The 11,832-nt window shown below is 43.5% G+C and overlaps 1 protein-coding gene across 1 annotated transcript in view; it reads left to right on the top strand.

Annotated features, from left to right (window-relative positions):
- The window catches only part of LOC104164251 (voltage-dependent L-type calcium channel subunit beta-4), a gene marked incomplete at its 5' end in the record, with an annotated part of 26,639 nt that extends 16,915 nt beyond the window's left edge, over positions 1-9,724 (top strand). Inside the window, 3 exons of the mRNA XM_009703528.1 lie at positions 2,034-2,129; positions 8,380-8,565; positions 9,205-9,724. Of these exons, the coding sequence (XP_009701830.1) occupies positions 2,034-2,129; positions 8,380-8,565; positions 9,205-9,210 (288 nt within the window). The remainder of the gene's footprint in view (positions 1-2,033; positions 2,130-8,379; positions 8,566-9,204) is intronic.
- Positions 9,725-11,832: the final 2,108 nt, after the last annotated feature.

The raw sequence follows: 11,832 nt of genomic DNA, 5'->3' as shown, positions 1-11,832 counted from the left end.
TTCAGCAGGATCCTATAAAAGACTGTCTTGGATAACAAAGAAGCTCAGGAGAGCTGTGTGATCTTCACGGGCAGCTTCCTGCAAGCACAAGAATGATGGGTTCTTACATGGAGCTGAGCAGGAGAGCGGTGTGGATGAGCAGGGAACAGCCAGAGCTCAAACACAAAAATGGGGCACACAGAGGATGGATGCGGGGACAGGCATCCCAGGAGGAATACATTTGGGGGGAAGTTAAGAAAGCCAGAGTTCAGCTGGAGCTAGAACTAGCAAGAGATCTTAAGGGTAACAAAAAGGGCTTCTGTAGGAACATGACAAGCGGAAGGAAAGCTAAGAAAAGTGTGGGCCCACTGCAGTGCGTGGCAGGGACCCACAGTAGTCGAAGGCCACCTAACTGACTGGACATATGCAAGCCAAGGGACCAGATGGGATTCATCTGAAGTCTCATGGCATTGCAAAGCTGCCCTCTGTTACCTTTTAAAGCTCACAATGATCTGGGGAGGTTTCTTATAGCTGCGAAGAGGCAGATGTCACATCTGTTCTCAAGAAGGGTAAGAAGGAGAGTCTGGGGAACTAGAAGCCAGTCAGTCTCACCTCAGTCCCTGGGAAGGTTATGGAGCAAATCTGCTGGGAAGCTTTTCCCCAGCCACATGCAGGACAAGAAGGGGGATTGGGGGCAGCCAGCAGGGATTTACCAAGGGCAAATCATGCCTGACCAACCTGGCTGCCTTTTTTCATGAGGTTATGACCCAAGTGGACAAAGAGCGAACAGTGGCTGTTGTTAGCCTTTACTGTAGCAAGGCTTTGATGTGGTCTCCTTGTAGTATCCTGATGGGCAAATTGGGGAGGTGCAGTCTGGATAAGTGTGGACTGTAAGAGAGGTGGAAGATTGGATGGACTGCCGGGTTCAGGGTGCTGGTCAGAGGTACAAAGTCCAGCTGGCAGCTGGTTACCAGTGGTGTGATTCAGGGATCTGTCATGGGACCAGTAGAGTTCAACATTTTTCTTAATGACCTTTGCTAATGCACAAGGTTCTGGGGCAGGCTGATGTGCCAGAGGGCAGGGCTGTCATTTAGGGGGACCTTGGCAGGCTGGAGGAACGAGCTGTCGGGAACCTCTTGAAGCTCAGCAAAGGCAAATACCAAGTCCTGGCCCTGGGCTGGAGGAGCCAGGTTGGGGCCGACTGGCCGGGGAGCAGCTCTGCAGTCAGGGACATGGGGGTCTTTTGATAACAATTTGGACAGGAGTGATCGGCGTGCCCTTGCGGCAGAGAATCAGCTACATGTTGGGCTGTACGAGCAATGATGGGTCGATCCACCGAGAGGTGGTAGGATCTCCTTGCAAATGTTCAAAACTCAGCTGGATGAGGACCTGGGCAATCTGATCCATCTGGCCTTAGTCTGAGAGAGGAGTTGGCACAGAGACCTCTAGAGGTCCTCCGAACTTAAAAAACACTCTCTTGCTCTATGATCCTGTAGTTTTCTTTGAAACTTTACAGAGAAATAATTTAGGATTCCTAAATTTTCCATCCCTTATATTCTAGTAATGAACATCGTGGAAATAAAAAAAAAAAATATTATGAACTGTGTGTGTAAAATACTTTCTGTACACAAAACGCACCTCAGAACGGATAAGTTAGAGCGTTATTGCTACACCATGTAACATGCTGCTACTGTTGTGTTGCAGTCAATCAAGTAATCCAGTATAATCCTGTATATGTATAATTTTCGTCATCCTCTAGAAGATTACATTTATCAAAAATAACCTGTTACTTCAAGTAGAATAGAGCAAAATCACCATTCGCACTGCGTTTGAAATATTTGCAAGGGGTCAGACGTCATGCAGAGGGAAATGTTCACTGCTTTCAAGGAGGTTATCGGAAAGGTTTGTGCTTACATTCAAGGACGATATTTTACCCATTTTGTTAAACGTAACGGAGAGCTTCTGAACTTGGTAATCCTCCAGTGGGATGTCAGTCTGAGCTTTATGGAGATACGCGATTCTTAAACTCACATTTTCCTCTTTTCCTCTGTCAGGTTTTGCAGCGACTGATTAAATCTAGAGGAAAGTCACAAAGTAAACACTTGAATGTTCAGTTGGTGGCAGCTGATAAACTCGCACAATGCCCACCAGTAAGTACAGAAGAAAGGCTAAAGAACTTGTGATACGTGGAGCTTTAAAGATTTCTGCTGTGTTGATCCTTGATTATAGCCGAGTTTGTACGTTACCACTTCCCTTTATGGTGATTCAGACAGCCCTACAATTGCAACCCTTGATCAGCTTTTACTGCTAGGAGACAAGTTGTTTGATACTTACCTCCTGATTATCTCCTGTGCTTGGGTTTATGATGATCTTTGGCAAGGTGACAGGTCAAAAATGACGTGTATGGTAAAACTAGCACATTAGCAAATTACATCATTTGTGGAGCAGTGATGTCTTAAGGTCCCGAAGGGCCAAAGTCTCAGACTCCTGGTTTGAGAAGAGGCTGCAGAGGACTTTCCTTCAGCTGCATAGTGAGTCCAGACCCACCTCCTGTTTGGTGTGAGTTGTGTGTCTGCAGGGATGTGATCCCCGAGCCTCCTGACATTCCAGTTACCTCATCGCAGCACAGTCACTGCTCACCGACCATTTTATCAAAGATCCTGATTACTCACCTTGAATAACCTGCTGCTTGAGCAGAGGTCCTGGGTAGCAGATTAGACAGGCAGGGGCTGTGTGGAAAAGCTGTACAGGTGTTTGGACAGGGCAGCTCAAACTTGCTTTTATTTTTGAAAACCACGCCTGGTTTCTGCGACAAAACCACTCAGTGGAAACAAAGTCAGATGTGGGCTTGCTTTTACAGTGTAATAGCTGTGCATAATGTTGGTCTGGTAGTGCAGAGACTGCTGTTCGTACCAGGGGAATGATCGGACAGTCCAGCCTATGGCTTGCCGATTGCCCATCTTTCTCATGCCAAAGAACTGCGAGTAGAAATCAGATTAATTCAGAGAAATTCAGAATAGACACTGGGAAGGTTTCCATGATCATACTTTCTGACTTAAAATAAGCCAAGTGCTGACAAAAGAAATGTCTTGGAACAATCCAGGAACAAATCTGGGAGTTGAGATCCACAGAATGAGTACCCAACCCTAATGGTCAGATAATGCTTCTAGAAGACTTTGCTTTGTGTTGTGTAGACCTTAAGGAGATTGCCTCCATTTCAGATGGTTTTTATTCTCCATTCAACTGAAAGTAACAAAGTTCAAGCAGCTTTTGTTCTGGAGTAGTGATCCACAAGGATTTACTTGAAACTTGACTTGGTTTTGTATGCTGCGTAAGATTCCAAACTTCACAGCCTCCTCCTCTCTTGTCCCCACTGGCCATAAAAAGACAATTCAGGGATTTCTGGGCACTCCTCCTAAATGATAGCAATAGACGTTCCCGTTGGTAGGAATTGAGGCTGAGCCACATCTCCTTTAGGCCAGTCCTCTCACGCCCCTCAGATGTCCCAGAGCTACTGTTGGTGGGAATGGTGGCACTCCATCCAGCAGAAAGGGACGCCTGGAGACAGCTTTCTCTTTCTCTCTTCTCTTGCCCACTGGTTCACCTTTTAGGTTAACTCCTGCCATCAGGTAGACCTTGCCTAATGGCTAGCTAGTGCATGGAGACTTCCAGCCTCTGCTACACCAGGGTGCCCACCTTTGCCCATCTGGAAGAGACCTCTGTAGCCTCAGGTCTGCCCAATATTCTGCCTTGGCTTAGCAAGAGAGTGGGGTAATTCTGCATGTACAGTTCGGCTTGCTGAAAAATACTCTGAAGCTGACTGACGCTGCTAGTGAGTTCAGGTTATGTTTGCTCAGTAGTTTCAGCCAGATACAAAATGAAGAATAATTAATGCAGATCTGTGAAAACTTTGAATTTTGGCAGTTTTTTGTAGTGTTTTGGTGTATGTTCAGGCTCAATTCACACTGAAATGTTAGAAAGCAGAGAAAAAAGGTAATGGGCTTGACTGAAATTTCTGTCCTAAAAGTGGAACGGTTTAGATGTGTCTGACAGAGAGATCTGATTCAAATTCCTCCTATGCCTGATACAGAGCAAGAGTTTAAATAATCCAGAAAAGTGCTGGTGGTGGTCTGTGTATGTAGGAGGGTGTATCTCGATTTCTCCAGTTAAATACACTTTTTGCAGTGCCCACTATGCCTCAGACAGCTTGCTGTTTCCCTGGCAGGCGTGGATTTCGCAGCCACCCTCCTGCTGCCCCTCTTGCCCCACCAGCACCATTTGCAGATGTCCGGCTGTCAAAAGTGGTGGATGGCGACTGCATATACATCCAGCTGGTTGGGTACTGCAAAGACCTGTAAGCTTCTGGGTACAGGGACTGTAGATCGCTTTGCTCAATTTCTCATCCTTGTTTTCCACTTTGAGCAGCACTGAAAGATGTTCAAGCCATCTCGAGTTCTTCCGGAGAGCTCAGCTATATTATGTTCCTCACATGTAATTCTCTACTGAACTGTTATCTCTTAAAATGATGACAGAGAATTCCTGTGAGCCATTCAGGTCCTATTAACTAAAACAAAATTGTACGCTTTTCTGTAGTGCAAAATAGTTTCTATAAAATCATATACCTTCCTAACTCTTAATGGGTATGAGCCAAGTTAAATGGAGTTGCACCTGCATCTGTTTGAATACGGCTTGTGGTATTTACACTGAGCTGTCACTGAGCTAACAGAACAATCCGCTGCCCGTTCTTCACATTGGAAAGGTATATTTATTTTCCCACCTGCACAGAGAAGCCTGTGCATGTTTCACAGCCTTGTTTGCTCTTTATACAGTGATTTCCTCTTATTGCTGTGAGCAAACTTAGGTTTCAACTGACATCAGTTGAAACGAGGCAAGTAGCTGTGTTGATTGAAATAAACAGCGTGCAGCAGCAGGATACATGTGGTAGCTTCTTCGTTACATCATGGCACTTGGATTGTCCATCCCCAGGATCTGGTAAACTCTGCCTTAACACCCACTCCTGTAATTGTGTTTTGTTGCCTAAGGCAACAAAGTGAGAACCCACCTGGATAAGAAAAATATTTCCAAATTTCAGAGTATCCAGACTTCAAACATGTAACCGTACTTGCTCAGAGGCTGCCTTCTACCCTGACTTGCACAACAGCCTTCTGCAGAAACTGTCTGATCAGTTTGGCACTGTTTGATTTCAAGAAAGTTATTGCTGGCTTAGAGCACTCGAAAGGAGATGACAGTCTTGTTTCAGTTTAAATTAAGGGGCCAAGTTGATCCTTGATTTAATTAAGTAGAAGTATACTGCTGAGACCAAAGTCACTGCTGTCTGTCTTCTGCAGTGTGACCTGCTTCATCTGTTTTGCAGCTCAAATTCCTGCAAGAGGAGTATTTGTTTAAAGTGAAGATACTTGAAAACCATAAAAACCTCACTTTTTTTCATTTGCTGAGAGCCAGCCTTAAGTAATAAGATGGTGCTGTATGTCTAGACATTTTAAAAATAGCTGTCTTTTTTGGCATATCTAAGCTCAGGAGCTGCTTTCATTATTAATTCCTTGCTAATCTTTCACTGATGCTGCTCAAGCCAGTGCTAAGCGTGCCTATCACTGCATGACTCCGTTAGGCAGGAACATCATACAGCGCAAAGAAACATGAACTGTAGTAACCATACAGCTGTAAATGCAGTAGTCATACACAGTTCATTGTGATTTGGTTTTTAAACTTTTGGATTCACGCCAGCGTGAAGAGAGGGTACATATCCCTCTGGTCTATTTGACATAACCTAAAAAAGACCAGAAATTACACTGTAGCAGAACTAAAATGCCCTGATATAATTAAAAATAGCCAGTACGCCAGATATATCTACAAGTTCAAACTCCTCCTCCTTCTCAGGTACACCTCCATCCCTGCAGTTCTGTCTGGGGCATCTTTTCCCCCAGAGCCTGAGCTCACCTTCCCTGGCCTCGGAGAGTGAGGTGCAGTTTGGGATCGCCCTAACTCTGGGCTATGCCTGAGCCTCAGTCCCTCTTACACTCCCTCTCCCGAGCAGTCCTGTGGGTGGGGAGGATGACTCTGTAGTCATGACCATTTTATTTTGTGTTGCTAACATAGGGTAATGCACCTAGAGTATTTCACAGTGGTTAATTTCACAGTAAACCAAAAAAAAATAGCAGAGGACAGTGGCAACTAATTTTATGTTCTCTTCATGAAAGACGACTGCTTTGAAGCATATCACTTAGGAAATACTAGTATGTGGAAATGCTCGTATGATGACTATTTTATGCATGTTGTAGGAAAATATTGCAGTGACTAAAATGCATTGTAAGAAGAACTGTGAAGAAACTGCTTTACTCCATGATCCTTACAAACAAGGATTTCCTTAAAGGATTCTTTCCTCCCAAATACTCAGAACAAACACAGTTTAGCTGTGAGCAGAACTATTAAATGCACCAAAAAACCTGAGTGCTTTCTGTGTAATTTATTTTCCCTGTAAAACACTGTAGAGCCCTGGAACCAGGAGCCTGCCAGTTTTGCAGCTTTTCCAGGTGACCTTCAAATGACAGCCCGAGAGGCTCACCATTGCCAGTCCTAGTATTATTTTACAGTTAGCTGTTAAAAAGGTGACAGTTCTACTGCAACTGTTAAGAGTTCTTCTGCCCTAAATTCAGTTTAATTGAGATCACTGTCAAAATACCGCACGAAGCTAGGTACCGTCACAGAACTGGGTGGTTCAGGTATGTTAGCTGGAGTATTAGCTGTCCGTTTCTTAGAAGTGCATGAAGCTGTTGCTCTGTTAAGAAAGGAAGCCACATCCCATCTCCGATCTCTTGGTCTTAACCTCCACCTTGCAGCACGTTTAGTTTTGCCAACACTGCCTTTGTGAGCTCCCTGAATCGACTGTTAAAAAGAAACTTGAGAAACAGTTCCCTAGTTTAGCAGGAGGAGGTTGGAGGGTGTTGGAAGAGTATTCATTGACCTGCTTGCTGCTAAAACCCCATGCAGCTGAAAATATGCCTTGAGACAGAATTAGCCGTGCAACCTGCAGAGCTGAGTTTTGTATAGACGGCCAGAGTTGCCCTGAAATCACTGGCCAGCTATGCAAAGAATGAGCAGCACAGGAAAACTGCTGACTAGTCTCAGACCAGAAAATCACCATATTCATTCTTTATTTAAGAAAACACATATTATATTCCAAGGGTAATATTTAAATTTCAGTATTTTCCAAAGCAAAGCATATGTAAGCAAACCACATTTTTTTATTTCCTAACTTAACTGTGTTTGAATTACTTCCACAAATGATGATGTGGGTGATTTAACGGAATATGTAGTGTATCAGCGTGTTTAAATAGCAAAGGAGGGTGTAGAGGGTATAGAGAAACAGAGGAGCAAAACAAAAGCAGCCTGTGGTTTGTATTGGTTTCTCTTAAGACCTGCAACACCTGCACTTATTTTTCATTTCCTGTGCTATTTTCACAATGTTTTTTTTCCACTAAGACGTGAGTTAAGATTAAAGATTAGGTACAAAATTTCACTGCTGAAAATATGTTTGTATTTTTCTTGAGGGACTCGGTTTACGATGGTTTATTATCAGCTGTTTGTTATCGGCACTTGCCGTGCCAATAATCTAAAAACATTGTCTGCAGAGTGTCCCTTTGACTTCTTGGGTGACACAGAAGCCACATGGCTTTGAATTCCTTCCGTGTAGACGGGTAAATAGCCTCTCTGTGGATTGCATGGAGAGCAGGGCTGAGGCAAGTACGAGGACTTGCACGAATGGTCAGGTACTGTCCCCTGGTAAACAGATCAGCAGGGAAAAAGGTCGTAGCTGCATGGGCTTGCAGATTTGGGAACAGATAGGTAAGACTATCCAGATAGGCATAAATGAAGGTAGTTAAAAAAGAGTGCACAGAGATAGTCTCTGAAGAATTCCCAGCTGTAAGTATCTGAACGGCGGGATGTCCTGCAGTAACCTTGCTGAAATGGGAATGGTTTTAGGGGCATCGTCGCTCTGGAAATGTGTTCACGATTAGGATGAGAGAAGTATGCGTGAGTCCTTGGGTCCAAAACCAACGCAAAGCACCCCTGTTGTTACTCTGACATCTAGCTTCAGTTCCTATCTTAGAGCAAAATAAATTCATTAGAGGAGTCCTGTGCCTTTGAGCGTGGTAGGGCTCACGCAACGTCCAGTGAACCTCGCTGAAAGGATACGGTGACTTCTGAGAGCTTTGGCTTTTGATCACCTTATAAACCCACCTGTATAATTTTCTTTTGCAATCCCATGCTCTGGTTCTTACTTTACTGAATTTTAAGGGATTCTCGTGATGAGAATTGTTTAACATCTCTTTCTTTTCATCTGTAACGTTGTAATGAACCAAACTTTGTTGTTGCGATCAGGAAATGTTTGATGTAATTTTGGATGAAAATCAGCTTGAAGATGCTTGTGAACACTTGGCAGAATATCTTGAGGCATACTGGCGTGCTACTCACACCACCAGTAGCACACCCATGACTCCTCTCCTTGGGCGAAATTTGGGATCCACTGCACTTTCACCATATCCTGCTGCAATCTCTGGATTACAGGTATGAAAGTACATTTCGGCCCCAAACACCAGTGCAGATCAGGTGGGGTTTTTTTAATCTAGGGTTTTTAGTGTAATATGTTTTATATAGGATAACTTACATTTGCTTCGTTAGTTACTCTTCACTGTTTGGCCACTGCCAGCAGTAAGAGGGCAAGCTAAGGCCCACGGTCGGTGAAGAAGCAGTCAGTCAGCTGAGTGCTGAAGCACTGTGGCTGCTTTTGCTTTAGTGGGACATAAAATGGCCATAAATTTTCTGGCAAGGAGTGAGTTCTTGAGGAAGAATTAAATGGCACTCTGTTGAGCGGTATTGTAGCCATATTAGAGAACGGCCTTTTTTTAATCTGGAAAAAATGTCATTGCGAATGAGACCCTGTCAGATTGAGAACAAGCATGTACAGTATGTCACAGCAGTCGAGCTAACAGCTACTGTATTTAAGAGTGCAGAACAGTGTCTATAATGATCCCTTGTATTTCTACCCTCATAACTTCACAAAACATTCACTTTTGGGTGAAAAACTTCCATGCTTGTCTCTTGTATCAGCAAAATGCCTTCACCTTTTTGAGTTCTTTTGAGTGTGAATAAAATACATTTTTTTTTTTACCCATTGAAAAAAATTCTGACCATTTTTTTCCACAGGGATAGCTCAAAAACGGCTGAACTTTGAAACTTCAAACGTGGCATGTAAATAGTCCTTAATGAGAAGTACGTGCTTTACTAAGTTTGAAAACAGAAAATGTTCTTGATTAATAGTTATGAATGCTTGAGAAGACCAGGATTGCAGCGAACTCTTAAGTCTGAAAGTTTCAGAAGGAGTTCTGTATGTGTGTGACTTTCTAGGAGTGTGCACTTTCTAATGTATGTCAAAAGTAGAGTTGAGCAAATTACGTTTAATGAATAATTCACCTGACAAATTTAACCTGTGTTCTGCTTGTAGAGTATCTGGAAGCAGGTAACAATTTTGAAGGAAATGACGCATTGTTCAGTGTTTTCAATTAGCAGAAAGCTGTTTTTCCTGTGAGTGAATTGCACTTCCCTGAAGGTGCATGGTACTTGATACTCACATTTCTAATGCTGTGCTTGATTTTATTAGGATCAGGAAGTCACTGTTTCCTGACTGGCTGAATGCACAAGCACTGTTCTAATAACATGCACATGTAAACTGTTGTTTCCATTTTCACTTGCCTTAAAATTTCAGTTTTCCATCCCTTCATGACAATAAAATACCATCTGCAGAACTTTCACCTCTTCAGTTTCATTTTGAAAACTGGGTGTATCCACAGAATTTTTTTCAGGCATTTATTTCTCTCTGATCAATGGACACCAGCAGTAACTGTGAAATGTTGCTCCATTTACTTAGGGAAAACTCACACTGAAGATGAAAATCACCCCTGTGCAGTGGGCTGGCTGAAGGTATGCATCACTTAATCCCCACTTCACCCTAACCGTGAAGGCTTAGGTGGGACTTGAATGGTGCTAGTTCTCTGCAGAGGGGTAAATTTCTCCCTGAGTGAATGATGCCCAGCTAGAGACTGCAGGCTTTGGCTTTCAGTGCCACTTCAGCGTTGCAGGCCCATTTAAAGAGTTCTGATGTTTTACATGGTTATCTCGCAGTAAAGACTTCCACCATCTGAAGTGCCTATCCACCTAGAGGTTTTATACCAGTTCAAGCCTTCGGAAGGATTTGCATCAGTTTTAACTGTAACAATGTGGTATGGTAATTACAAAGCACTCATGCCAGTCCCATGAATTAAACTAGCTTATGTGCTTATGATATAGTAAGAATTTATACTTCTTATGACCTTGTGACTCCTTCTCGCCTGATACCTTGGGGAACTGAATCCCAAAAGCCCAGAGCCCTCGTGTAACAGTCACACGTGAGAATGATACAGATTTGCGGGGACAATCTGTACATACTTCACCTAACAAGGACTTAGGTGTATCCCTTTTTTACTTGATTGTGGCTTGGACTTTAGATTACTGAGAATTGAAACTGCTGATTTAACTTAAGTCTTGGGGCTTCATGAAGGTCATCAGGGTGAAGTTAAGTGGCATAGATACAGAAGTGTCAGAGTCAGAGAGGGTATAACGCGACAGCATGCTCCAGCTGTGTCCTGTCTCACCGTGTGTGGTACGCCTGCCAACGCCGGTGGTCAACTAGTTCTTAGTCATGACCTTGCCTAAAAGGGGAAGATGTCGACTTTGAGCTGTGTGTGTTTACAGTCCTCAATAGGAAGAGTAAATATTGTCATTGCTAACTCCTAGGGGCCAGTCCTTCGCCTTTGTGGCTAATCCCTGGTTAGCTCTAAACCTACATAGCTTAGGCTAATTTCAGCAAATGGACTTAAATCCTATAGTTTGCGTTTTAGGGATATGTGTTTCTTAGGCTCCAGGGGATTTGCGTTTTAATTCTGTTACTGCAGAAAATATAATGCAGCTTATCATTCCAATTGTGCTGCAGGATCAAAAGTTATGTGGGACATAAGACGAGCATGTAACCACACCAGTTTTATGCCACGCTTACCCCTCGCAGGAGCTAAATAGCAGGATCAGAATGACTACACAATCGAGGCAGGGAAACAGGAAAGTTTCTAGAAAGGAGCAGGTTGCAGCCACAGAGGTAAATTACTACAGGGAAGATAGAGAGTGTGAGCACAGAAAGTTAAAGTTGCAGTTGATTAGGGGATTATATATCAAAATTGTATGCCTAGGTCAAATAAATATGAGAAGTGTAATTTGTGAAGAAAATATGTGGACTTTGACATATAATCACTGCTAAAACACGATGCTATAAGGAAAACTGGGGGGTAATGTGGTAGAAGTTGCTACCCAGGAGCTGCGTGTGTGAAGGTGCAGAAGGGCACCTTCTCCGTGCCAGCTCGTTACGTGGCATCTCTCAGTGAGTAACCTTGGTAGCATCGACCCACCGAAAGAGATGCGACATCATATCTGCTGTGCTGTAAATGTATACCCGTCTGCACGGTTACTTCTCCATGCAGACAAGCCTTTTGTTATAAATTATGCAGCTAAACAGTTGCCATACAGCCAGGGTGGAGCAAGAGGAGGAAGGATCTATAGCACAGAGAGCATCAGGCAGAATTTCAGATCGGAGAGGAACAGACGATGCTGTCTGTGCACAGGAGCCTGAGGCCACAAGAGTGCAACCATTGCGGCTGCATTTTCTTGGCAACGACAGGATCAGAAGAACGACACTGGATGTGTAATCTAGAGAAAAGTATTGACTGAGTTTGTTCTGAGAGTATGGAT

This window comes from Cariama cristata, unplaced genomic scaffold (genome assembly GCF_000690535.1).
Source record: "Cariama cristata isolate BGI_N322 unplaced genomic scaffold, ASM69053v1 scaffold20657, whole genome shotgun sequence".
Taxonomy (NCBI): domain Eukaryota; kingdom Metazoa; phylum Chordata; class Aves; order Cariamiformes; family Cariamidae; genus Cariama; species Cariama cristata.
Note: the sequence above shows the minus strand (reverse complement) of the source record. Positions and strands in the feature narration are given on the sequence as shown.